General features: G+C 41.7%; 1 protein-coding gene across 2 annotated transcripts in view; it reads left to right on the top strand.

The window, feature by feature from the left end:
- The window catches only part of FOXO3 (forkhead box O3), a 125,743-nt gene that overhangs the window by 79,575 nt on the left and 18,732 nt on the right, over nt 1-27,436 (top strand). For both annotated transcript variants that reach the window (XM_037743946.1, XM_017543726.2), the window contains one exon: nt 25,077-26,511. In XM_037743946.1, the coding sequence (XP_037599874.1) occupies nt 25,077-26,477 (1,401 nt within the window). In that variant the 3' untranslated portion in view covers nt 26,478-26,511. The remainder of the gene's footprint in view (nt 1-25,076; nt 26,512-27,436) is intronic.

The raw sequence follows: 27,436 nt of genomic DNA, 5'->3' as shown, positions 1-27,436 counted from the left end.
CTCCCTTCTTTTCTATTTAATTTCCATATATTGTGGACTAATTCTCCCTAAAAGTACATACTTGAATGATCAATACATTGTGGTTTTGGCTGGTCCGATAGCGTAACACTATAGACTTTACTTTCTAAATATTTATCTCTGTGCATCAAACTGAATCAATTACTGTGAGGTTCAGAAAGAGCATAGAACTCACTCCTTGGTCTTTGATTTAACAGTCTCCTTGGAGGGGCAGAATCTTAACAGAAAACCATACACCTGTGAAACAGAGACTAGTTCAAAACAGTAAAACATCGCATAAAAGACAGCTCTGTTTTTAAACTTGGACCACAAACATGGTCCAAATGGGGTAGAGCCAATCTTGCTGCAGGTAGTGGGTTTCAAGTCAGAATGTAGAGGATGTGATGAGTGTGAGGAAGAGGAAGGAGGGGCAGTACTCCCAGACAAACTCCTTTCATTGGAGAAGAAAGGTAGGGATGAAATTGTGTGATAATAAGAGGGCTGTGGCACGGCACAGTAAGCCTTAGGGACAGTCTTGGAAAGGGAAATTTTAAGTTGTCATAATTAGGGCAGCAGTACATATAGGCTGAATTGAAATCGGGATCCCCACACCCACTCATTAGCCATGTGATTCCCCCATGTAGTTTACTAACGTCAGGTCATGGAATGCTTTAACAGCAGTGTACAATTTGAATCAGAGATAATGAACTAAATTTTTACTAAGTGAATACTCGTGTTAAGTAAATTCACAAAGATCTACATCATCATTAACAAAAATGTGAGCATTTCATGTAAATACATGTGCATTATCTTGATGTTTAAAGTGTTTTTTAATGCATCATTTTCATTTGTGTGAACATTTTAACATTTGTTACATAGCTTGTTTAGGACACTTAAGTCAGTCTGAGGTTTTTGATGCTTTACAATTTGAGATGTACAATTAGTGGATAGAAAATTTGAGTGATGAATTATATAGCTTATTATAGTAATGCCTTCTGGGTGTCTTGACTTTGTACTGCTTTGATCTTGCCCTTTTATCTTGGGGTTTCTTACAAAGTTAATGGATCCCATTTATTCATAGTTCATTCAACAAATACATGTTTTGCCCTACTATGTGCTAGGCACAATTCTAGGAATTGAGCTCCCAGTTACTGATTTGGAAACTCAGTATTTCTTTCTTTTTTTTTTTGTTTTTGAGACAGAGTCCTGCTCTGTCACCCAGGCTGGAGTGCAGTGATGCAACCTGTGCCTCCTAAGTTCAAGTGATTCTCATGCCTCAGTCTCCTCAGTAGCTGGGATTACAGGCGCACGCCACCACTCCGGCTAATTTTTGTACTTTTAGTAGAGACAGGGTTTCACCATATTGGCCAGGCTGGTCTCAAACTCCTGACCTCAAGCGATCCGCCCACCTTGGCCTCCCAAAGTGCTGGGATTTCCTTTAGTGTTAGCTACCACAATTGACTGGAAACACATTATTTCAACATGAAGGGATTGTTGTGGCTAATTTTGATTTTCTTACTATGCCTTTGAACTTAAGTTACTGATTTTATTTAAAATATTTCATCATCAGTACAGAACCCAACCATTCTTACTATTGCTTTTGAAATAAGTCAGTTTGGCACATTGAATTTTGACAAGTTGGTCTGCTTCCGCCGCTCAGAGCCCTAAAGAACCTCTAGGGCTCCATAAACAGTTTGAAAACCACTGGGTCTGATGAGCTTCCAAAGCCTCTTCCTGTTCTAAAGCTCTGTCTCAACTTCTCTGTGCCATTTTTCTTTTGCGTATTTAACTTATTATGGAATAATAAGGCAACTTATCCAGACAGAGTCATGATGACTACTTGATACATATTTAAGGCGTAATTTACCTTACTCCATTTTTAATGTCTTTGCTTTCCCTTGGTGGTTTGGTTGCCCCCATAGCAAGCAGGATGGCATGTGAGGACTGCAGAATACATGAACAGTCCTTAAAATGTGAGTATGTGAGTGACGTTCTCAAGCCTGTGGTGTATGTGGAGGGCTAGAATTGCCACAAAAAACACACAGAAAAAGTATATTGTACAGTCAAAATCTCTCTTTTTGCTTGTAAAGGAAAACATTTTAGCTAAAATAGACTTTGTAATTTGAATACAAATGCTACTCATTGTATTAAGACCTGTCCATATAAATGGGTTAACTAGAAGGGCATTTTGCATGTTCTGTGTTGTGCATGGAATTTAGAAGAATGCAAGAATACATGAAACTTGAAGCATAAAGCATTAATTCAAACTTTGAGAGCAGTACCCAGCTAAACAAGGTCATTGAAGTTTTTTGGTTTTGTTTTTTTGAGACAGGGTTTTGCTGTGCGGCCCAGGCTAGATAGAGTACAATGGTGCGATGTCAGCTCATTGCAACATTCAGTTCCCAGGCTCAAGCAATCCTTCCACCTCAGCCCCCCCCCAAATAGCTGGGACTCCAAGTATACATTACCATGCTCAGCTAATTTTTTACATTTTTTGTAGAGATGAGGTCTCACTATATTGTCAAGGCTAATCTCTAACTCCTATGCTCAACTGATCCTCCAGCCTCAGCCTCCCAGAGTGCTGGCATCATAAGCTTGAGCCACCACTCCCATCCTGAAGTTTTAAGACATATACCTAGCTGAGCACCGTGCCTCATGCTTATAATCCCAGCACTTTGGGAGGCCGAGGTGGGCGGATCACAAGGTCAGAAATTGGAGACCAGCCTAACTAACATGGTGAAACCCTGTCTCTACTAAAAATACAAAAATTAGCTGGGCTTGGTGGTGGACGCCTGCAATTCCAGCTACTTTAGGAGGCTGAGGCGGATGACTTGCTGGAACCCGGGAGGCGGAGGTTGCAGTGAGCCGATTGTGCCACTGCACTCCAACCTGGGTGTCTGAGCGAGACTCTGTCTAAAAAAAAAGAAGAATATTTTGGCAAGGAGAACTGCTGATAATATAACATAAACGGGGCGGTGGATGGGGCGGGGGTAAAGGGGGTGGATCAGGATAATAATGCAGGATGTTCTCACATTCATATAAACAAACTACAGAAAATAAGTAGCAAAATCTACAAAGGTTGTAGATTGGAGGGTCAATTACATGATGTTTTTTCTGCTTCTCCACACTTATCTTCCCAGATTTTTAAAATAAGCATGTATTACTTTGATACTCAAAGAAAAGGTAAAGACTGAAAATTAAAAAAAAGTTCAGCAGCTCTCACCCAATTCAAGACTAGCAAACAACAGGAGATTTTGAAAAATTAGAATTATTTGTGTATGGCAGTAGGTGCCCTCTAAATTACTTTAATACTATCACTGACATTATCATTTTAACTCTTAACTTGCATTGTGTTGGGCAGTTGCTGGGAGAGTCACAGGTAGGAGTAGTCTGATGCCTGTCCAGCTGAGTCCAGTTAGTGGTTCCATAAAGCTAATTCATTGTCAACTAATGTAACTTGAGCTTTTGTTATTGTTGCAGCTTATTTCTGGTGTTTGCATACAGACTGAGCACATTTGCAAGAATCCAGAACATAATGTATATTTCACATGATCAGATAAGTACATCTAAGCTTCTTAGTTAAAGAATTTCTATGTGCTGCTCTTCACTTCCAAATCTAAAGAGACTAAATTATAGAATGTAAGTAGACTTCTAAACTCTCATTTCCCCACTTTTTGGTAACCTATATGGAAGGCTTTACTGTAGGAGGAATTTTATTTCACCCCAGTTTTTGAATAGTGCTATTCTGCAGAGGGTAACTTCATTTTTAGTTCATTCTTGTAATTTTACTGTGTAAACCATCAGATCTTCACCCTTGCCCAGCTTGACCTTTTCAGACTTTAGTGCAAATTAAAACTGGCTGGAGGCAGAAGAGACAGGAAGGGACCTGGGGAATGAGTGTGAGGGGACTAGTCAAGTACCTTAGGTTACTTATGTTGCTTGTTTTGAACCTTGAGGTCAAGTCAGAGAGGAGTGCTCACTCCCTCAAGTACCTAAAAAATATTCCAAAGTGGATGTGAAGTTAGTGGGAGTGCTAGGTTTTGAAAAAAAGATGAGCAAAACTCAGAAATCAACAACTGCTCTTCTATTTTGTTTTTGATTTTTGTTTGTTTGTGTTCCTGGTTATGGAATGAGAGTGCTGTTCAGTGGCAACCCAAAAATTTCTTCTCTTTGGTCAACTTTTCCTTTTTGACCAGACTGTAAGAGGTGAAGACGATAGCAAGAATTATTCCATGTGTTCCACTTCACCCTGCCCTTGCCCCGGCTATGGCAGTGGTGCACACTAATTAACAGTGGTATTGTCCAGAGCTGAGCTGCAAAAAGTTCAGGAGGAGTGAAAATCTGACCTCAGTGCAGAGTTCAACTGTGTTTGCCCCTCAGATCATCTTTATTTTCATGGATCTCTCATTAATAAATAGTGGAAAAGCAAGTGGGAAGTTATCAAAATGTACGTTCTAGAATCTACCAGCCCCAAGATAGTATTTTTGCAAGATGGAAGGACTGTTTCTGTGGCCGTTGTTAGCCAGTGTACTTTTAGATCCTGTAGGATTGTTTTGCCCCATTTTATGTCCCTCTCTGGGAAAGGCCAACTTGGGGCTTGCAGGTCAGGACCATGCCAGTCCCTGCCTGTAGGCTCTAGGTCCTGTTCCCTCCCCTCCTCTAAGGCCTTTACAGCATCATGCTTGGGCCCTTGCTTGGTGCAGACCTTTGAGTTCTCATCCATGTGGTCTTGGGCAGGTTTCTGCAAGCTTCAGTTTTCTCATCTGTAAAATGGGGACCATACTGCCCCCCATTGTTATGAGGACATAACAGAGATAGTACATATGAAACACTTAGAACAGTGTTTAGTACATCACATGCACTTAATAAATGTTAGCTTCTTTTTTATTAGTAGTGATCCCTTGCTGGCGTCTTTCCTGGCTTCTGTCCCTACCACTCCTTTGATACTGCTGTTGCCAAGGCAACCAGTGATAACCTCTTTGTTGCCAAAGCTCATGGACACTCTTTGTTCTCCTCTCTTTCTGGATCTTTCAGTGGGGACTGTTCTTTCCTTGAAGCACTAAGCTTTCCTAGACCTGACGCCACACTCCCCTCCTGTCTGGTGGCTTCTGTTCCTTCTCTTTTGTCTGATCCCTGTTCTGTACCTGCCCTCATGTTACATGACTCCGATGAGAACCTCTCAGGTTTTCTCTTCTCCATTTCCTCTCTGGCTACACCCATCCACTCCATCCTCTCTAGGTAAACCCATCCCAATGGCTTTCATTACTTAGTTGCTTCTCCTCCAGGTCTTAAGTCTTTCCTGACTTTCCAGTCTGTCTTAGGTCCACCCAACTGGCCTTGTTATTTTCTCTTATGGTACCCTGTTTTCCTTCAGAGCCGAAATTTGTAATTATGTATGTATTTGTTTGCTTTAATTAATGTCTGTCCCTTACCTCCCCCTCACTGCACAAAATTATAAAATCTGTGAATGAGACTGGGGACCATGTCTGTCTGTTCACTCACGTTTGTATGCCCGATACATGGAAGGACCTCCCCAAATACCAATTTGAATGACTGAACCTGTGCCTCCTCCAGTTCTTCCTCTACCACTCCAGCCCTGACATTTTGCGGGGAGGTATTGTTGTTATTACTCCTTTCATCACCTGCCAGCCTAAGTCTACTCTCTGTGTCTGGTGGTGTCTTCTATGGAACTGTGCCATGGTCACCTTCAAATCATAAAACCCTCAAATTTAATCATCAGAAGACTAAAGCCAGTGCCAGGTGTTGGTTCCTGGGAAGCAATCAGGGTAGGGCATCCTGGATGGTTTGCTCAAATTCCTAAGCAAAAAAAATGGAATGTAGGACATTTATACTCAGGAAAAATGTTAATAAACTAAAATTACTTTCCAGGACAATTATTAGTCTATGAAACATTTATTGTGATTTGAAGGGCTTTTTTTTTTTTTTTTTTTTAATTTACTTTAGTGTGGTTAGAGTTTAATGAAAAAGAGTGTCTGTGGAGTGCCCAGCCCTGTGCCAGGAGTTTCATGGGAAACACCAAAGAAGTTGGCAGTCCTGGCCGAGGGGGTGTTGATGCCACAGGGTTACTGTCAGAGAGCCAGGACTTTACAGCAGGGGTTTCTAAACCCTGATTACCCGGTCCTTGACCTGTTAGGAACTGGGCTGCATAGCAGGAGGTGAGTGGTGGTGAGCAAGGGAAGTTGAGCTCCGCCTTGGACGGCATTAGATTCTCATTGGAGCACAAACCCTATTGTGAACTGTGCCTGTGAGGGATCAGTTGTCATAAAGCTATTCCAATATTCTGAATAATAAATGCAGCATAAGAATAAAAACTTTATTGCATTAAGATACTATGGGACTGTCTCAACTTTTCCTGTCTATAGGCTAGATATTAAAAACCATGTCTATGAAGGCCTAATAAACAGGGCAGCATTACGAATGTTTATGGTGCCTAATTTAGTCTATATAAGAAAGAACATGCCAGGAAGAACTGTCTTCCATGAAAGTGGTCTCTACTGCCAAAAAGTTTAGGGACTGCTGCCTTACAGGTTTATTTATGAAATTCAGAAGTGGACTCAATAGCATATATCAAAAAGAAGTTATACAGTGTTGAGAGGGATAGTTTAAACTCTGAAATAAATGTTTCTCATCTTATACAGGCTTCAGGGATTAACTGTGTGGTATTTATCAGTAAAATGTATATAAAATATTAGTTATTAAGTAACCTTTTTTCTTCTGAGTAAAATCTTCTCTCTGAAAATGACCCTGTCTTCCTATTCCATGACTACCACCCAGCAAGTATATACCTAACTAGGAATATTCAGCGCTATTTTTTCAGCATGTTCTTTCTTACATATAGACTAAATTAGGCAGCATAGCATAGTTAAACACCTGTAATGCTGCCCTCTTGTTTTTAATATCTAGCCTGTAGACAGGAAAAATGGAGACAATCCCATAGTATCTTACTGCAATAACATTTTTATTCTTGTATAGCATTAATAAATTCAGAATATTGGAATAACTTTATGATGAATTTGTTTACTTGTTACCTGATTTTTAGAAATTCATTTTAGGGAAGGGTAACTGACCACAGTTTGGTTCATTGGGGACATAGAAATGTTTTGTAATACTGTTGTTGTATACCATCTCATAATGTCAAGATAAGACTATTTTCTTATTGGATAACATTTTTAGTTTTTAGCTTTGATACTCTGGGATTTAGTGAAGACTGCCTTACATTCTGTTTAGTTCATGTTACTCCAAAGTTAGAAAAGCATAAACCTGACCAAGTTAGAACATCTTGGTATGTTGTTAATAATCTGTACTCAATGGCTGTGGATGTTATTTTCTGATAGTTATGTGAAAATTGTTACTAAGGCATTGGCCCAGACATAATTCCCATGATTGGTAGAAATAACTCTGTATATTCTGTTACCATTAAATTAATTCCCAGTAAACAATAAAACCATATGTCTCTTCAAGCCTTCTTTCCCATCGCTCATTTTTTTTTTTGCCTCGAATCCCCAAAATTCCTTTTTTTCTTGAAATGCAGGTTGACCCAAAACAAGAAGTGCCAATAGCCTCCCTCATCATAATATAGCCACTTAGCTTGCAAATTTAAGTCCCTAACCTTAATGGCCTCCACATGAGAACTTCTAAAACTCTGGGGAGTTTGGGGCCTAGGAGAATTACAGTTAGCCCTGCCAGTCTGCAACACTGGAGGATGACAGAACCCAGCACACACACGGTCATTCACTGAAAAGCACTTTGAAAGTGCCTGCTGACACATACATCAGGGTAGGTATAGAATGTAGGCACATAAAGGACTTTCTTTGTCAGGTATTACATTATCTTACCTAATATGAACAGAAACCTCTAATTACCATTATTAATGCTTGGAATTTTATAATTAACTTTTTAAAAAATCTAATGTGTGCAAAAGTTGAGAGTGTGTATGTACACATGGAGATAACATATGCAGTAGGGTATGTCAGTAAAATTAATTCCTAAAAATAGAATTGTTGGGCCTGTCAGGTAGGATTAGGTTTGGCTAATGGAAAACAAATTTAATAATGAATTACTCTCATGTAAAAGAAGTCTAGGGCTGGCAAGGCCACTGTAAGAAGTGATTGATCAGTCTCCTCTTATTCCCTGCCCTCCCATCTCAGCAAGTGGCTTTCATCTTCGAGGTCTCCTCATGGTCCATCCAAATGGAGGCCAAAAGGAGGAAGAACAGCAGGAGTGAAGAGACTCACCTCTCACCTGAGTCAGCTGCCTTTAACTAGTTTTCCATGGAACTCTTCTACTTCCATGTCATTCTCTTTTCAAAGCTAAGTCACATGGCCACATCTGACTTCACAGATGCCTGGGGAATGTAGTCTTTTTGTCTGGACCCAGCTAAAAATTGGCACTGTGTGAGTAATGAGTGAAAGAAGAATGGAGTAGTCTGTTCCACTAAATCAAAGGTTATGTTCAGTATCAATAGATAGTAATAAACATTCCTTCAAAAACTTTGCACCCACTTTAATACTTTCACCAACCAATCCAAGTTTTGTTTACCCGAATCTTAATTAAAAACAAAATGTCCTCTACTGCTGTATTTGAATTGTGTAGTCTTCTTGAAGCATGAGTATAACTTCTAATAGAACTTAATTTTCTATTCAGATTTTGAACTTCTAAATGATTCTGAAGTTTAAGACAGATAACCTAATTTATTTAAATCTGATAGTTAATTACTGTGACTTCCAATGCTAAAGGTAGGTTTTCTTGGAGATGGGAAACCTGGGAAAAGGGAATGTGTACTTCTTTAGTACTGGAAGAACATCTGCTTCTTTCCTCCTGCATTTTATTGCAGATGCTAACCTTATTCAGCATGGTTTAGTTCAAAAGAGAAAATAAAGGGAGAATTTATTTATGCTTTCAAGAAAATGTGTTGAGTCTTCCACATGCCAGGCATCTCCAACATAAAAGAAAGAGATGCATCTCTTTTACTATCTAACTCTTCCCACTTTACTTCTTATCATCTGATGTGATTTCATATCTTATGCACCTTCCCCCCAGTAAAAATTGTAATAATCATCACTAAGCATAGTACTGCACAAAAGAGAGCTATCAGGTAAAAGAACAGGAAAACCACAGGAGTTTTAAAATGTCCAAATAGTATCTAAATTTTAAACCTTATTTTTTTCTATTTTTTAACTTTATATATGGATTTAGATAGACAAACTAAAAACTGTTTACTATAGCAAGAATACCTCATTATAGCTTAAGTTGGTGTTTTTAAAATGATGGCTTTGGCCAAATTCTCTGGCAGCTACCCTAGACTGGAAGCATTAAAGATTGATTACTTGCAAGTTGTTGCTAATAGTTCCTTATTTCTGCAGGCCTTGCCACTCAGCCCAAGCTGGGGTCTCTGTATAACGTTTGTTGTAGCTGGAGTGCTGTGCTGGTGTCCTGCTGCCTAAGTGGAGTAAGTTGACCCTAATTTACTCCTGGATGCCTGCATTCTTTGCCATGCATGTCCACAAATAGCATCAGAGCAAATTAACAGAATTCTCTGACTGATGTAAGGAGTAGCCAAAGAAAGCTTGTATTTGGTGGTCAAAACACCACACAGTATGAGCAGAGTGGAACTACTGGACCATTTTATAGCATCCTAATTGATAATTATTTACCAAAGAGCACATTATTTGCCGTGTGGCAGCAATCCAGTATCATTTCACAGGCACTAGACATGTAGATGCACGTGAACACTATAGTAAATATACTCCTCTTGCCAAAATTGAAATAGGTTATCAAAGAGGAGACGGGAGGGAAAAGAAAATATCAATTTCCTCTGTACCAGAACATATCTGGCTTAAATCAGTAGTGAAAACTATGGCTATTGAAATGTGATAAAGTTTTTGTATTTCATGATAAAGCCTCCTGGTCATCATTAATAAGCTAGAAAATTAATTTTGTAAACTTGGAGAGAGTCTATAAATGTCTATGTGTTTGCTTGGTTCACAGGTAATACCTAGTCCATTTTCCTTCATAAAGATCTAAATCTGCTACTGTCAGAAGAAAGAAGAAAATTTATGTGGGCGAGCTAAGTGGAAAGAGGAGGGAATTCTAGGTTGAGGAGGGAATCCTAGGTATCTACATGCATGATACTTTACAACAGCAAAGTGACTGTCAAGCGAGAGACCTGGAAGCACCTCTGCCAACCAAGGTTAAACTGAGGCCAGTCCACAGACAAGTCAAGGAACTGAGGAGAAATGTTTCCCTCTGAGAATGGCCCGGGGCTCCATAATGGAATCTGTCTGGTCCTCAGTACTGTAAAGACTGCCTTGAGATAAGGCAGCCCAGTTGTCAGGGAGATGGAGGTAGGTGGACATAAGGTATCTGTTCTTGTATTGGTAGAAGAGGAAGGTAAAAAGACATAAACCTAAACCTGCTGCTCACTTAGGTGTATTCCCCACAAGCAAACAGCAACACTGAACAACAGCCGAAAAAGATGGTGACTGTTACAGATGAAACACTGAAAATGACTCTCTGGGGATCTTTTCACCCCCACTGCCTTTGATTAATGGTTTATTGTCATAAAGCCTTACTGGTCGTTGGCAGAGCCAGGTCAGAGCATTCAGAGTGCTGGAGCCATGTATGTCTGCCTCTCTTGCTTTTCCTTTCCCATCCTATTATTTTGTATTCCTTCTTATTTTATATTAGGAGAAGAGAAGAAGGATGGCTAGAGATGATTATTGCCTAATTTTATCTTTTGTGGTTAAGGAAGTATCAGTTCACAAGCTAAAGCAGTGGACTGTGAAGAACAGCAAGGTGGCCAGGCACAGTAGCTCACACTTGTAATCCCAGCACTTTGGAAGGTTGAGGTGGGAGGATCACTTGAGGCCAGATGTTTGAGACCAGCCTGGACAACATAGTGAGACACCATCACTACAAAAAAATTAGTCAAGTGTGCTGGCACACACCTGGGTTCCAGCTTCTCAGGAAGCTGAGGTAGGAGGATCACTTGAGTCCAGGAGCTCAAGTCTGCAATGAACTATGATTATACCACTGTGTTCCAGTGCATTCCAGCCTGAGTGACAGAGTGGAAACCGATCACTTTAAAAAAAAACAAACAAGGACTACAAGTGTCTCACATTTGCCCTTACTAGATGGCAAACTCCTGGGTCAGAGGCAGAGGAATCTGTTATTCTCTCATGGCACAGCAGCCAGTATGAGCAATAGTATATTTTGCATTGGTTCTTCCTTGCCCCCAAATCCCACAGGGTGATATAGGTAGATCCAGGTTGATGGTTGCACATGTAGTGGGGTTGTGCAGGAGCTTCGAGTTTAGGGATCCTAAATCTTTTGTAATCAGCAATAGGTATATCTGTCCTTTGCTGTGGAGGGAGACACTATGACCGTCTTTCAGGGCTGCTCACTGTGCAGTTGAAAGATAGGGCTACCTTGAAAGATAGTCTAGAACAAAGACCTGTCAGTACTTTGCTTGACCAAGCAAAGACATTCAGTAACACAAGAAACCCCTGGAGAATTATTCTCCAACTATGGATTTGTTAACCTTATAAGTTGCTGATACCTACTTCACCCCCAGCTTTTTTTTTTTTTGAGATGGGGTCTTCTGTGTTGCCCAAGTTGGAGTACAGCGGCGTGATATTGGCTCACTACAACCTCTGCTTGTCAGGCTCAAGCCGTTCACCTACCTCTGCCTTCTAAAGTGCTGGGATTATAGGTGTGAGCCATGGTGCCTGGCCCCTACTTCCCTTTCCATCCACAAATTAATATCAGGACTCCGCTGTCTTTCTTACTTCAGAAAACTGCTTAGATTATAGCTGTTTGAAAGGACCCATTGAACTTGTGTCTAGAGAGACAGCTAATATTGTAGGGTACTATTATTCCACCTAATGCCTTAGAGAGTTGTGTGTTACTTGACGTCGTGTATTACTCTGAACCTGAAAATGGCCCAGAGACATCTGTTGCTGTGTATTTTTCCTCCTTTGTCTTGATGTGAAGGGATTACTCTTAGTGGCCCTCATATATATAATGCTTTGTTAATCCTTAGGGAAAGACCTAGTACCTGGTTATATTATGAGCCCACACACCGTTCCCATTAGCAAATGAAAAACCTGACCAAAGGGAAAGGACTGGAAACTTCAGGAGGCCCAGGTTAAAGGGTTCCAGAAAGTTTAGGGAGAGAATCCAAGGGCTAACCCTGCCAACTCAGACTTAACCAAGGAGGTAGTTCTGAGGTCAGGGGTCCTGCATCCTCAGGCATGCCCTTAGAATCACTGATGGCTAATATGGGGGGACCAGTGAGCCCTGGAGCACAGGGACACATGCTGGTTCAAGATTGGGCTCTCCTGTCTCTCCACCATATTCTGACCTCTTCTTAGGCCCTTCCATCTCCTCCAGCCACAAGCAGGGTCTAAAAGAACTGTTTCATATGTTTTTTTAGCCCTTGAGGCACCCAGTTACAGGAATTTTCTATTTCTACTGTGTTCAGCTTTTATTGTCTCCTGTGTGACTATCCTTACCAGTCAAAACTATTCCTCCTGCCCTTTGGGTGATAGATATTACACTACTGATGCTGATAGTTCCAGTTTCTTAAGTGCTTTCAAGTTTACCTAGCATGTACTTGAAGTAGATTAGAGCCTAGTACATATTAGTACTAAAATACTGCATTTCTCTTGTGGCCTTTAGAAAAACTATGATTTTATCTCATGTGCATTCAGTCTGCTTCATTCTTCACAGTTTAGGGGTAGTGCCAATATTAACTTAGACATTTGGGAACACCCCAGATTTTAAGTTAAAATACCCGGATATCTGAGTGTCTCAGTGGATGCTTTTTCAGAAAATTGCAATCAGTACCTAGTTTTTTAGTTACTGGAAATGTCCTTTCTTTATCATTTTTTTGTGGACTTTTGAACTTTCTGATGCTCATCTCTGTGTAATTAGCACCCAGGAGTGTCGTGAAATAAATGGTTGATTCAGTCAGCATTTTGTAGTATCATTATATTGGTCATCAGCCACTTTTGCATCCTGTGGTTAGAAAAAAATCTTGCAAAACAAGTATGGTGAAATACTTCATATGCAGATGAGGTTATAGGTTAGAGAAGGCAGTTCCTCAGGAGGCTCCTCATCAGAGCTGAATTTTAGTGGGTTGTAGAGGGGACAGAAGGTACTATTAGCCCAAGTCATTTTATAGAATTGACTGTGTTGTACTCTTTATTTCCATACAGAAAAAAATATGTCAATTGTTTCATTTGTAGTACCAAACATGAGATATTCTGCTGTGTAGCATTTATTTACTTTCTCTGCCTCTTTTACTGGTAACACCTTGATTTACAGTGACTATTAGGATAATTAATATTGACACTTGGAAGATAGCCTGCTTCCAAATGCATGCAGACTTGTCTGTTTTATAAATACTAGCCCAAACTTTTTCCTTCCATAGCTGAAAAATGTGTCTCCACTCCTTCCAGTCTTTCCAGGGTGTGGGCCTGCGCGTAGAGCTGTGTGACTGTGCCCACACATTGGCATATATTTCAGAGCTACCAAAAAGAAATCAGTTTTGAAATAACAAAAAGAAATGGTTTTTCTGAGCCATAATATCTGAAGAGCTAGAAACAGTTGTGTTTGTATGTGTGACGCTAAAGCCAGTAAATTTCATGTGAGGGAAGGGATTGTAAACTAAGAGCAGAAAAGCAGTTTTCCTGGATTTCAGATGTCAAACTCTCAAGCTGTTTAACTCACCCACTCCTCACCTCCACATCCATCCCTGTAATGTGCTTGCATTGTCACTGATTTGTTTCTGCAGGTTTTGATGCCAGAAGACAAATAATAAAATAGTAGGCATATGTAACCTTAAAGCAGTTTTCTACTAGAGTTTTTGATTGAGGTTAAACAGAAGCATCCTGATCATGTTGTCAGTTGGCAGGCAAAAGGCTTCATATTTTAAGATTCACATAGTTTTAGTGCAAGCTCATCTTTTCTGGCCCAATAATAAACTAATTACATGTTTTAAATAGTATAGCGCCAAGTCCCTGTTTCAGATTAAGCCTTATAATAGCAAGGGTCAGGCACTAACAGACACTTGCTTGATATTTCTGGCTTGAGGATTCATAACATGGTGCCAGCTGTTTTAGGGCCTGAATAGGCCTGCAGGGACAGCAAGGTAATACTGGTTTGACGTAGTCACGGGCTAATTCTCCCTGATCACAGAAACCTCCAGACGTGCCACCAAGAAAAGCCTGAATATGTAGACAACAGTTCAGCTTATGGCTATAATAATATTTGGGCATTCCCCAAAATAGTGAACCCAGTTCAGCTTAGGACATGACAGTAGTGTCTCTTTGGGGCCTGAGAAAAAGTATCATTTCTAAAAAATCAGTTTTAGCAGATGAGCAAATCTGACTCCAACAAGGCTTGCTTATCATTTTTCCACCTTTTCCATCCCTTTCATTAACCTAGAGACCACGTGCTGTTGAGCCACATAGATGTTGTAGTCTTTAAAGCTTCTCATTCCTGGTCACTTGTTAGTGGTACATGCCTCCTTGGGCAGTTTGGTGACTTCAGAAGGAAATACACAGTGCAGTGGTGAAAGCTTCACATTTGAAGTTAGCCTTAGGCTTGATTTCTAGCACCACTGCCTACAAGATAAGTTGCTTAACCTTTCTGCACCTCAGTTTCCTCCTGATAGGCTTGTGAAAATAAAATGAGATCCGATTTGTCAAGCACTGAGTATTGGCCCTGGTAGGCGCCACGTACATGAATTTGCTTCAGACCGCAGGTGAAGTAGACTTGATTTCAGATTTCTCTCGTTACCTCTGCTTGCGTAGAGGAGACTTTAGAACCAGGATGTGTTATCTGTGGTTTTAAGTGTGCCTCTCAGGACTCTGAATCAACTGAATTACCAAGTAATAGGGGCCCCATGGCATCCCATAACAGGTGGAGAGCCAGCTCTTCACCCTGGATGGACCTCAAGCACCTGCTAAGGCCTTGGTCTGCCAAGTAGCACACATCCTATCAGTTTGCCCTTCTTTCCATCTCTTATTCTAGAGACCCTAAAGCCTACTTGTCAGTATATATTTTCAGGTTTTTGGAAATTGGGTTGTATAATTGAAGTATGAAGAGACTTGTCAACCTGGAAACAACCTAGATGTTACTGCACATTTTACAATGGAAGCTTACTTTCATCTTCATTCATGTAGGACATTCATTGGTCTCATGTTTTATCACATCTCATGTTAAAGTATAATTCAGGTCTATTTCATGGCTCCTGCCTCCTTCCCACTAATTCAGTGCTTAAACAAATACTATTTTTTGAGCACTTACTATGTACCATGACCTCTGCCAGGTGCTAAAGCTAAAACAAGACATAGTATCTGGTTTAAAGAACCACACACACCCTGCATTTTATCTTTGCTCCTAGTGTGGTGATCCAGACATTGGTACTAGTGCTGTCTTTCTGGCTGGTGGTTTACACCTCAAGGCCAGGTGATCTGAGTCTGTCACTGCTCTGTTGACACTTTCGAGCTGATTGGATTCAGGTGTGGCCCTGTGCCTCTTTGGTCCTCAGTGTCTGCGACTGTGAAGTTGGAGCTGCCTGTTTCATAGCATGAGGGTTTCCTGGCCCTCTCCATGTTCCGCAGCTATCACTATTTTTACTGAGCTGCCTCCCCTAATTGCTTGTCAGATGTGATGAAAGTTACGCTAAACTCTCGGATGTGCTCTTGAGTTTTGGATGTGTCTACCCTATGCCCTTTTATTCTATTTCCACACACAGTAAGTTTTCAGACTGGAAAAACGTGCGGCCTTACTTTGTTTAAGTGAATAGTAATAAAACTATTTCTGTTCCACTTCATGGCTTTTGTAACTTCATGGCGATTAACTCTTTGAGGCAACCATTTTGTGTGGCTAATTTGAGCATGGTCTTAAAAGAGAATTTCAGTAGCATGTGTTTGCTGAGCACCTTGTGGGAAGGGGAAATGGATTCAATAACATCACAGAAGAAGCTTGGAGAAAGAGAACAGGGGCATCCAAATGCTGCAGCTTTAACCTGCTTTCTGGGACTGTCATTCCGCTGACCTCAGGCCTTTAGGTGCTTCTTCCCTCAGTCTGTGGGGAGAGGGACCGGGGGCTGGAAATAGGAGAGTTTTTGGGAAGGGGCAGGATGCTGCAGGGAGTGGGTGTGGGTAGAGGTTGCAAGACTGCCAGGGTTCTCTGTGTGCCGGAAGTGCAGGTTTGGCTGTGAGGAATGGAATGTTCCCTCTTGCCCTCCAAGAGCAGAAACAGCTGTGAAAGAGCTTGAAAAGAAGATTACAAAAAGAAAAAAAAATAAATAAAAAATGAATATGAAAATAAAATCCACCCTAGAAAACCCAACAGTACTGTGTGCAGAGTATAGTGGTAGTCATCTGTTTCTTGGTATTTAAGAGAACTTTCTTCTTATCTAGGACTTCTTTTTCGGTTGGAGGCAGGATAAATTGTGTACCCAGCCCTTCCTCCCCTTGGGAAAGCCTCATATGTCTCATTTTGTTTGGATAGAAAATTGATTCACTATTCTGATCACCAGATGATGATTATTTTATTCTTTCTTATGAGGGACCAGAACCTGTCACTTGCTTGCTGCTTGAAAACTTAAAACAAATGTTAGTTTCCAAAGGCTATCTCTGTGGGTAGAGGATTATTGTCAGCAATTTAACGGGAAATCTTGTTTCTAACTGGAAACTTAATTATTCAGCCAAGTTCCCAACAATATTTACTTTAGAGCATAGTCTTTTTTTTTTTTTTTCTAAGTCTCTTCATGGTTTAAACTTTTAAGTTTTAGACAAGAGTAGAGTGGAGCTAGATTTACATCAGGTTGTTTGTACAATCTTTTACATGAAAGTTTATGTTTTCTTCTCAATCTGAAAGATTTGGTTTTGGCCATTATAGCTGGTATTATATATGAAATAATAACTCTATGTGATCTCAGATGTGTTTTTATGCTATCATACTGTCTATACCTGCTTTCGAACAACATCTTAGTCCCAAAGTAGATCAAATCTAGCCGAAGAGAGTAGGCCGCTAACAACTAGATTCTAGCAATATCTAAGATAATTATAGAGATCATTTAGTGTTCCATTCCTTCCTTCTTCAGCTATATCAATTCCTAGTTTTGTGAAAGTCCACATGCCTTCTTTCTGTCCATGCCTATGCATGCTGGGTGGAGAAGCATCACAGAGCAGAATGAAGTGACTGTCCCCAAGGCAGGGTAAGGTCAAGGATCTTCCCCTCACCTGTTAATTTTCAAAAGAAAAGCAGATCTGGACCTCAGTTACCTTAAAAAAAAATTGCCCCAGCTCTTATTCTGCACATAAAATCACAACTTTAATCTCTCACCCCAATTTTCACCCTTATATCTACTCAATCGTGGAAACTTGGACTTAAAGGACATTGCTGTGCTATGTTACCAGATCTAAGGAGACTGGAATCAGATCCTCAGTCAATGGAAATATAAGGGGGAAGTCCAATGGTTCTTGGCCCTAATTCCACGTTAGAATAATCTGGGGAGCTTTAAAAATGTGCCTGTATCCAGGCCTTACCCCATCTTTTAAATCAAAATCTCTGAGAGTGGGATGTGAATGTTTAAAGTCTCCCCAGGTGTTTGTAATGGGCAGGCAGGGTGAAGAACTACTACTGAAGGGAAAGTGAGGGCCTCTTCCAGAGAATTGCCTTTGAAAGAGCCTGTCATTATACACCAAAGGCGCCCACCCAGGCCTGCTCCTGAAACAGTCTGTTTGCAGTACTCTCCTGTGGCACACAGACCTCTGGGTCTCCCCATGACTTGTGGTTCCATTGGGCTGTTCACACAACCATTGTCATCTGTGGTTCAGCAGATGTGTGTGTTCGAATTCAGACATTTGGCAACCTCATTCTAAATAATCAGTGCCCACAAGCAAAGCAGTGAGACCCACTTGAAATGCTTGTCTTGTACACTAAGTGGGTGAGCACTATATTTGAAAAGACAGTCCTTTCCAGTTCTTTCCCTTGAAATTCCTTGTAAGGACCAGGAGTTGCCTGCAGTCTGCCTGGTGGGAAGTAGTGGGCCTGGCTTTGGAGTTAACCATACCTCATTTTGCTGCTCTCTAGACAGCCCTCCTCCCACCACACCCCACCTCAAAAAAGAGAGAGCGAGGAGGGGTTATCTTTAAAGAAAAAAAAAAGCAGGAGCTTTTAAGAGTTAAATTACAGAACTCCGTTTTTATTTTTAAAGTGAGCAGACTTCTTGTTGCTGTTGCTGAGAAAGATAAATTGATACCACATGTTGCTTCCAGACAAAAACCTCTCTGTGTTCAAGGGGAAGCACATGCAGCTGGTGTCTGGGTGAGTGGACAGTCTCCACAAGGTAAACATGGTTTGGAAGGGCTGAAGCGGACATAGGGTACAGCATTTAAGAAATTACCAGTTACTTCTGACTGGCACAGCACCTTTGAAATAATTTTTAAAAGTTTGAAATCCTTTCCTGGAAGGGGCCGCCCTGGAACCTTTTGGCTTAAAGTATACGATGCTCGGAAAACAGTAAGTTAACATTTATGATGTCACTGCTTCCGTGTGGGATCTAACAGTTGTTGGGAGCTGCTTTTGTGCTTGGCACTTCGCTGAGTAGTTTGCATGCAGAGCTTTATTTAATCTTCCCAAAGATCCAAGAGATAGTCAAAGAATGTTTTTATCCCCATTTTACCAAAGGGGCAACCTAGGTTAAGAAGCTGGCCCAAGGTCACAGGCAAGTGCCAGAGCCAGCACTCCAACACGGTCCTGGCTGACATCAAAGCCTGTGGTCTTTTTCAGCATCATGCTACCTTTCTCCACTGGCCACCTTACACTGCATGTGGGAATTAACCGCTTTGTAAATTATTGGTGAAATACTTTTCATTTCAGGAAGCTTCTCTCTGACAATCTAATCTGTTTGGGGTCCATCTGTCTTCACAACCAGTTGGCATATTTATAGAGACCACGGACGCTTTAGCATTAGCAATAATTGTATCTTGCAATAGAAAATGGTCTTCATTATAGCAAGAAAAATAATTGCCAGATTCTGCTAGGTGCAGTCATCTTTATGCTGATTTCTTCAAGGTGGACCAAGCAAAGGAATCTCTAGGCAGCAGGACTGTGAAATGTGAATTCCATCATGCTGCCTCCTTCACATACCTACTGCACCTGCCTCCTGGAAGGGTTATGCCTCTGATTGCCAGTTCTGTAACTGATTAACTACACCTAATGGGTTTCTGCCCCAGTGCAGGGCTTGCTTCAGTGTAAATAGTTTTGTAAAAGAGAAGATGGACATTCTTAGCACTGCTGTCTCTTGAGGCATGTTGTTTTAAGGGTTGATAGAGTTGTTTCAAGGGTTCTTTAAATCTTTAGACCCACATTGGGGATAAGCTGGTATATTTGTTCCTTAAGCTATAGTTTTTTCCTAGAGAGGTTTCTTTCTTGTAATTTCTTCAAAATTTCGATTTGTAAGTACTGGAATTAAACCATATGATTTGGGGTTGGGGTGGGGGTCACAGTAGCTTCTTAGTCTCTTTAGTGAGTAACTGTGACAATGGCCTGAGCTCTAGCTATAGGCGTCTTAGTTATTATGTACCTTACTATCTTAGCCTAAGGAAGGCACATCCCTAGTTCTTTAGCCAGTTACCATTGGCCTACCTCAAAGGGTATAGCAAAATGTGTAGTTAGAAGTGATTAGAAAAATCATTCTCATTCTGTGAAACCATTCCTTTTTTATCTTCAGCTCCCAATCCCAAAACTAATGTAAAATCTTAGAAATTAGGCTATTTGGTAAGGTGATATATGAGTTAGTGAAAAACCATAGAATACTTGTAATGATAGTTTTCCTGGGATTGAGGTGGCAGGAGGGACATTTGAAATCTTACAGAAATCGCATCACCATTAATTTTTGATATCAGGGAAGAAGTGGGAAACATTGGAGTTTTGATATTTTATCTGGCATCTATTTACCTTTCCTTCTTTACCAACATTTAAGTAGAGAAGTTAGTACAGTTGAGCCTTGAACAATGCAGGTTTGAATTGCACAGGGCCACTTATGCAGAGCTCTTTTTCAACCAAACAAAGCATTCCCGGGATGTGAAACCCACATGTGGGGCTGGGAGAGTTGACTCTTACAAGTTTCTTCTGCAGCTGACTGTGGAGTAGAGTATCCACAGGTTTAGTTATATGCAGATGGTCCTGGAACCATTCCCTGCGTATACAAAGGGATAACTATAATTAAAATCATGACCTGTGAGGAAAGCAGTACAGTGCATTTCCGGCATCTGACTTTGAGGGGTGAATGGGCATTTGAACTAGAAATGGACAGATGAGCCATATTTGTTGGCCTTTGTCAAGACCCTATCTTCAGATTATGGATTTTGTCAGTGGAAGGCTGGCCACCCTGTATGAATAGAAGGCTGCTGAGATTGGGGACTATGAGGATGATGGTGGCACAGTTTTTGTTTGTGTTGACTTAGTAATAATGTAACTGGAAAAACCTGTCTGAACTTTCTGTAGGTAGTAGGCTCCAGGGAATGCATTCTATCACTAAGAAACCTCTAAACTGAGAGTCAAGCAAAGATTGGCCATTGAAGCTAACCATCTATTTAATAAGTTGGGCTTTGTTTCAGAATCTAATAGTAGTTAATATTGGGACATTTATTTGATGGTTTTTTGGTGTGTTTTTTTGAGACAGAGTCTCGCTCTGTCGCCCAGCCTGTAGTGCAGTGGCGCCATTTCAGCTCATTGTAACCGCTGGGGTTTCAGCATGTTGACCAGGCTGGACTTGAACTCCTGACCTCAGGTAATCAACCCGCCTTGGCCTCCCAACGTGCCATGATAACAGGCATGAGCCACTGCATCTGGCCAACATCGGTTTGTATGATAACCATGGTTCTCCTTAGAATGAATGCATCATGGCCACTTTACTAAAGAAAGACAAGTAAGTGCTATAGAATAAGCTCATACTATGAGGTTTGCTCTTGTGAAAGACTTTTTTGTTGTTGTTTTTGTGACAGGTTCTTGCCCTGTCACCAAGGCTGGAGTGCAGTGGTGCAATCATAGCTCGCTGCAGGCTTAGCCTCCTGGGCACAAGTGATCCTCCCACCTCAGCCTCCCCAGTAGCTATGACTACAGGTACATGGCACCACACCTGGCTAATTTTTGTGTTTTTTGTAGAGACAGGGTTTTGCCATGTTGCCTAGGCTGGTCTTGAACTCCTGAGCTCAAGTGATCCGTCTGCCTCAGCCTCCCAAAGTGCTGGAATTACAGGCATCGGGCACTGTGCCTGGCTCAGACTTTGTTTTTAAAAACCTTAAAATTTTTAAGGAAGGACTCACCAAATACCCATAATTATTTCATAAACAAATTACAATAATAAGATTGTGCTTTTGTATTCCTCTTTTCTTAAATGTTAGATTCTTTACATATCTCTTTAACTGTTATCCCAAATAGATTAAATGGTGACTTCTGCGTAATTTGGCAAGAGTCCTATGAAGGGTTGTAGAAAAAGCAGTGGATTAGAGTTGGGAAACCCAATGTTACTTTTGGCTCTTGTAGACACTAGCTGTGGGACCTTGCATTAAGTCTTTGTATATAAAATTAGGTTACTGATAAACTAATTCTTGCAGGTTTATTATGAGGATTAGAGACAATGACTCTAAAACCTCTGGCTCAGTAACTGATAGTAATCTGGTAGGCTCTCATTTCTTCATCCTTGCAATTAGGGACCTGGGTGGATGGGCAGGCAGTCTCCATGGTCCTTCCCCACTCCACACCCTGTGGTTATGGCCCTGGATGTGGGTGTCCCAACCCCTTACCACGTGCCCTTATAGAAGCTTAATATCTGTGTCCAGATTTTAACCATGTATATAGCTTTTACTTTTATAAAGCTATACACATACATTGTTGGAGGTTAGAATTGTAGCCATAGATAGCCATCAGAAAATTTATGTGGTACATTTTGCAGTTCTATAAAATGTTTCACTCTTTTTCTCAGTTGGGTTGGAATTGGTGAAGCTAAAATACATTTTAAACTACTGTTCCCTATATGGTTTTTAAAGGGGGAATAGCTGAATACTTGATTGGTCATTCAAGCTAATTCTGGATGTTGGTGTGTTCTCCTTCCAGAATCTAACACAGAGGGGGCTGGCCAGAGTGGGAGTACTTAGGGTAGGTGTCCGCATTTCCATATAGCCTCAGGACCTCCCTAGAAACCTGAGTTTGTTTTTATTTGAGATCTAGTTACCTGAGTGCTCAATTGTAGGTTTGCCCATACTTGCTTTCTTTCTGAACCCTGCAGAGTCCATGTTGAGAGCATGCTTCATACCTATTACATAGAGAAATTGTTTTACTTTTCAAAGAAGTGTAGTGTCTGAACCATTAGTAGAGATACCATTATTCTTTTTAAAAACCATAAAAGTAAAAGGAATCAGGATATATAGTCTCCTGGGCAACATTTGCTTCATCAGATACTCAGCATGTTGCTTATGTTCTTCTCTCAAATGCAGTTGTAGAAATGCCAGCTTATGACCCATGATTGCTAATGCTTATTGCCCATCCTGAACTACAGGCCCGTCCTACATGGGAAACAGAGTATTTTGGGTTATTTACTTATGGTAAAATCCTGCTGACATTCTGTGTTTTAAAGACATTCTGGTCCAGGTGCAGTGGTTCCTACCTATAATCCCAGCACTTTGGGAGACTGAGGTGGGTGGATCACTTGAGGTCAGGAGTTTGAGAACAGCCTGGACAACATGGTGAAAACCTGTCTCTAGTGAAAATACAAAAATTAGGCAGGTGTGGTGGTGTGCGCCTGCAATCCCAGCTACTTTGGAGGCTGAGGCGGGAGAATCACTTGAACCCTGGAGGCAGAGGTTGCAGTGAGCTGAGATCAAACCACTGCACTCCAGCCTGGGCAACAGAGCGAGACTTCATCTCGGGCCAGTGGGGGGACCATTCTGGTAGAACACCTGTATCTGTATCTTCTACATAAATACAGTTGGTGATTGCCAATTTAAACAAATATATAACTTTTAAGATTGTTCATATTTAATATATAGCATCAGATAATATCTTTTATCTTTAATTTGCAAATAAAAACTCATTTGGCCTGCAGATACTGTTCCAGATGTGTACCATACAGATTCATCAGCTCTTCCCTTTTACTGCACATGAGGCATTTTACAGATTAGAATGTGCCTGCTGCAGGCCATGAGCTCTGTCCACTATGGACTCTGTTTTATAATAGCAGTAAGAACACTCTGACTTCATAGCGTGACTGGCTTCTGAAGTGTATTATCATGTGTCATTCTTACGTCATCCCTGTCAGAATGGTTTGGGTATGATTATAGCCATAATGAAGGTGGGGAACTGCAGTTGTTGCAGACAGATTAGATTTGTTCAGGGTCACATGGTTGGTCAGTGGCAGAGATAGGACCGAATCTGGGTCATCACTGTCAACTGGGTGTATCTGCCAAGCCAGGAAGAGAATTCTTGCAAGATGGGTGCAGTCATTAGAGTTTTGAGGATATTTTGCCCTATTTTTTAAGTAAATCTTTTAGGATACTTTTAAATTTACAGAAAAGCTGCAGAAATAGTACAGAGTTTCCATATACCCAATATCAAGTTTTCCCTGTGTTTACATCTTATAGTGTGGGACATTTGTCACAACTGATGAATCAATATGGATATATTGACTTAAATTCATAGTTTCTTTCATTTTTACTTTTGTTTTTTTGTTCCAGGATTCCATCCAGGATGTCATATTACCTTTAGCCATCATGTCTCCCTAGGCTCTTCTTGGCTGTGACAGTTTTGAGAAGTACTGAATAGGCATTTTATAAATGTCCCTGAATTGAAATTTGTCTGATGTCTTTCTCATGCTTAGGCTTGGGTTATGGGCTTTGGAAGGCAGACCACAGAAAGTGCCATTCTCATCTTGTCATATCAAGAGTACATATTTTCAGCTCATCTTATCCTTGTAGATACTGACCTCAGTCACCTGACTTAAATAGTGTTTGTCAGTCTCTCCAAAGTAAAGTTGCTCTTTTCCCTCCTTTCATACTGTACTCTTTCTAAGGAACTTACTATACTCAGCCCACACTAACTTAACAGGCGAATATCTATATAAATTATTTGAATTCTTCTAAATGGGATACTTGCCTCCTTCTTTAATCAAGCTGGCAAATCCTGCTGTACAATTCTAATGTCTGAAAGAGTTGCATGGTAAGGTGTGAAATCTGGCAGGATGAGATGGAGTCATAGAAAGGTTAGGTTAATTCATAGAAGTAGTTAAGAAAAGGTGGATGCTATGCCTCTATACTAGTGGAGGAAGGGACCATAAGAAAATAAAGTAACCCTCCACCAAGTGATTAATTTACCCTTAGAAAGCCAGTGAAGTTCATTGCAAAATACAGAGGACAGAGGAGTATGGTAGTAAATTCCAAGTGTGAACTTCAGTATAGACATTATAATTACAGAAAGGCGAGTAAACCTAGGAAGGGGAAAACTACTATCAGTGAGCTTATATTCCCAGCATCTCTTGGACATGACATAATTTCCCTCCCCCCTAGATATGAAAACTGCCATTTAACATGTCATTTTATTCCCACAGAGGGTCATGCAGATATCTGCCTTTTTGAATTAGGCTGCATTTTGTTTAACCTTTGAAATTGAGGAAGCTTTGAAAAAATGAAGAGTTGGCCAGGTGCGGTGGCTGATACCTATAATCCTAGCACTTTGGCAGGCTGAGGTGGGAGGATCTGTTGAGTTCAGGAGCTTGAAACCAGCCTGGGTAACGTGGAAAACCCCATCTGTACAAAGAATACAAAAATTAACTGGGTGTGGTGGCATGTGACTAGTCTGTTACAGGCGCTTCAGCCCAGGAGGTTAAGGCTGCACCACTGCATTCCAGCATGGGCAGCAGAGTGAGACCCTGTCTCATGATAAAATAAAAAATAAATGAGGAGTTTGGCTTACTGTATCTTCTGGGAACTCGATTTTGGACCATTCTGGTTCATACTCTGTATTTTCTCTTCTTCCTGCAGAACTCCATCCGGCACAACCTGTCACTGCATAGTCGATTCATGCGAGTCCAGAATGAGGGGACTGGCAAGAGCTCTTGGTGGATCATCAACCCTGACGGAGGGAAGAGCGGAAAGGCCCCCCGGCGGCGAGCAGTCTCCATGGACAACAGCAACAAGTATACCAAGAGCCGTGGCCGCGCAGCCAAGAAGAAGGCAGCCCTGCAGTCAGCCCCCGAATCAGCTGACGACAGTCCCTCCCAGCTCTCCAAGTGGCCTGGCAGCCCCACGTCACGCAGCAGTGATGAGCTGGATGCATGGACGGACTTCCGTTCACGCACCAATTCCAACGCCAGCACAGTCAGTGGCCGCCTGTCGCCAATCATGGCAAGCACAGAGTTGGATGAAGTCCAGGACGACGATGCGCCTCTCTCGCCCATGCTCTACAGCAGCTCAGCCAGCCTGTCACCTTCAGTAAGCAAGCCATGCACGGTGGAACTGCCACGGCTGACTGATATGACAGGCACCATGAATCTGAATGATGGGCTGACTGAAAACCTCATGGACGACCTGCTGGATAACATCACGCTCCCGCCATCCCAGCCATCGCCCACTGGAGGGCTCATGCAGCGGAGCTCTAGCTTCCCGTACACCACCAAGGGCTCAGGCCTGGGCTCCCCAACCAGCTCCTTTAACAGCACGGTGTTTGGACCTTCGTCTCTGAACTCCTTGCGCCAGTCTCCCATGCAGACCATCCAAGAGAACAAACCAGCTACCTTCTCTTCCATGTCACACTATGGTAACCAGACACTCCAAGACCTGCTCACTTCGGACTCACTTAGCCACAGCGATGTCATGATGACACAGTCGGACCCCTTGATGTCTCAGGCCAGCACCGCTGTGTCTGCCCAGAATTCCCGCCGGAACGTGATGCTTCGCAATGACCCGATGATGTCCTTTGCTGCCCAGCCTAACCAGGGAAGTTTGGTCAATCAGAACTTGCTCCACCACCAGCACCAAACCCAGGGCGCTCTTGGTGGCAGCCGTGCCTTGTCGAATTCTGTCAGCAACATGGGCTTGAGTGAGTCCAGCAGCCTTGGGTCAGCCAAACACCAGCAGCAGTCTCCTGTCAGCCAGTCTATGCAAACCCTCTCGGACTCTCTCTCAGGCTCCTCCTTGTACTCAACTAGTGCGAACCTGCCCGTCATGGGCCATGAGAAGTTCCCCAGCGACTTGGACCTGGACATGTTCAATGGGAGCTTGGAATGTGACATGGAGTCCATTATCCGTAGTGAACTCATGGATGCTGATGGGTTGGATTTTAACTTTGATTCCCTCATCTCCACACAGAATGTTGTTGGTTTGAACGTGGGGAACTTCACTGGTGCTAAGCAGGCCTCATCTCAGAGCTGGGTGCCAGGCTGAAGGATCACTGAGGAAGGGGAAGTGGGCAAAGCAGGTCAGTGCCCAATGCTATGGCATAAAAATAACAATATGGGAATGAGGGGGGATCCCTGAGGGAGCCTGTCTTCTCTTTACTTTGAACTTTATTCGACATTGAGAACCATGGAGTAGTGGTGCACATAACATGGCTCCCAGCCAGTTCCATCTCAGAGTTTTACCCACAAACCAAATAAGGCTGTCAGGTGCCCCTCCCCACAGTTTGCTGATGGTTCAGAAATTTACTGCTAGTGAAAAGAACACGTACACATTGAGAGATCACATTCTTTTGTGCATCCGGTTGTCCTCACTGACCTGTGACACAGGTTGCCCTACTCGATGGGTGAATGAGAATAGAAGAGAAGGAGAGGCATGGGAAGCTTGGGTCATACTTCAGTGTTAAGGATCTAAGCCAAAGGGTTTTCTTAGAAAGACCTCTGGTCCATCACTGCCTTTTGTCAATCTTCAGTGTTACAGCTTCTTCATCTTTTTTTCCTAGTAAAGTAACAATTTGCAGGTACTTCTAATTTACCTGCAGAATATGTATTCTAGACTTTCATATGTGAGTATTTCTAATAGAAGCAAAATCTGTTAATTATTCTTCATCTTAGTACTAAGCATCTATATTGGCTGGCACTCAAGAGCTAAGCCCTTAAAAAAGTAAGAGGCCAGGCGCAGTGTCTCATGCCTATAATCCAAAACTATGGGAGACTGAAGCAAGAATTGCTTGAGGCCAGGAGTCAGAGACCAGCATGGGCAACATAGCAAGACTCTGTCTCTACAGAAAGTTAAAAAACTTAGCTGGGCATGGTGGCACACACCTGTAGCACCAGCTTCTCAGGAGAATCCCTTGAGCCCAGGAGTTTGAAGCTGCAGTGAGCTGTGGTCGTGCCGCTGCTTTCCATCCTGGGCGGTAGAGCAAGAACCTATCTCTTAGAAAAAAA

The sequence above is a fragment of the Cebus imitator genome, unplaced genomic scaffold (assembly GCF_001604975.1).
Source record: "Cebus imitator isolate Cc_AM_T3 unplaced genomic scaffold, Cebus_imitator-1.0 Scaffold160, whole genome shotgun sequence".
Taxonomy (NCBI): domain Eukaryota; kingdom Metazoa; phylum Chordata; class Mammalia; order Primates; family Cebidae; genus Cebus; species Cebus imitator.
This window is presented reverse-complemented; position numbering and strand designations above follow the sequence as displayed.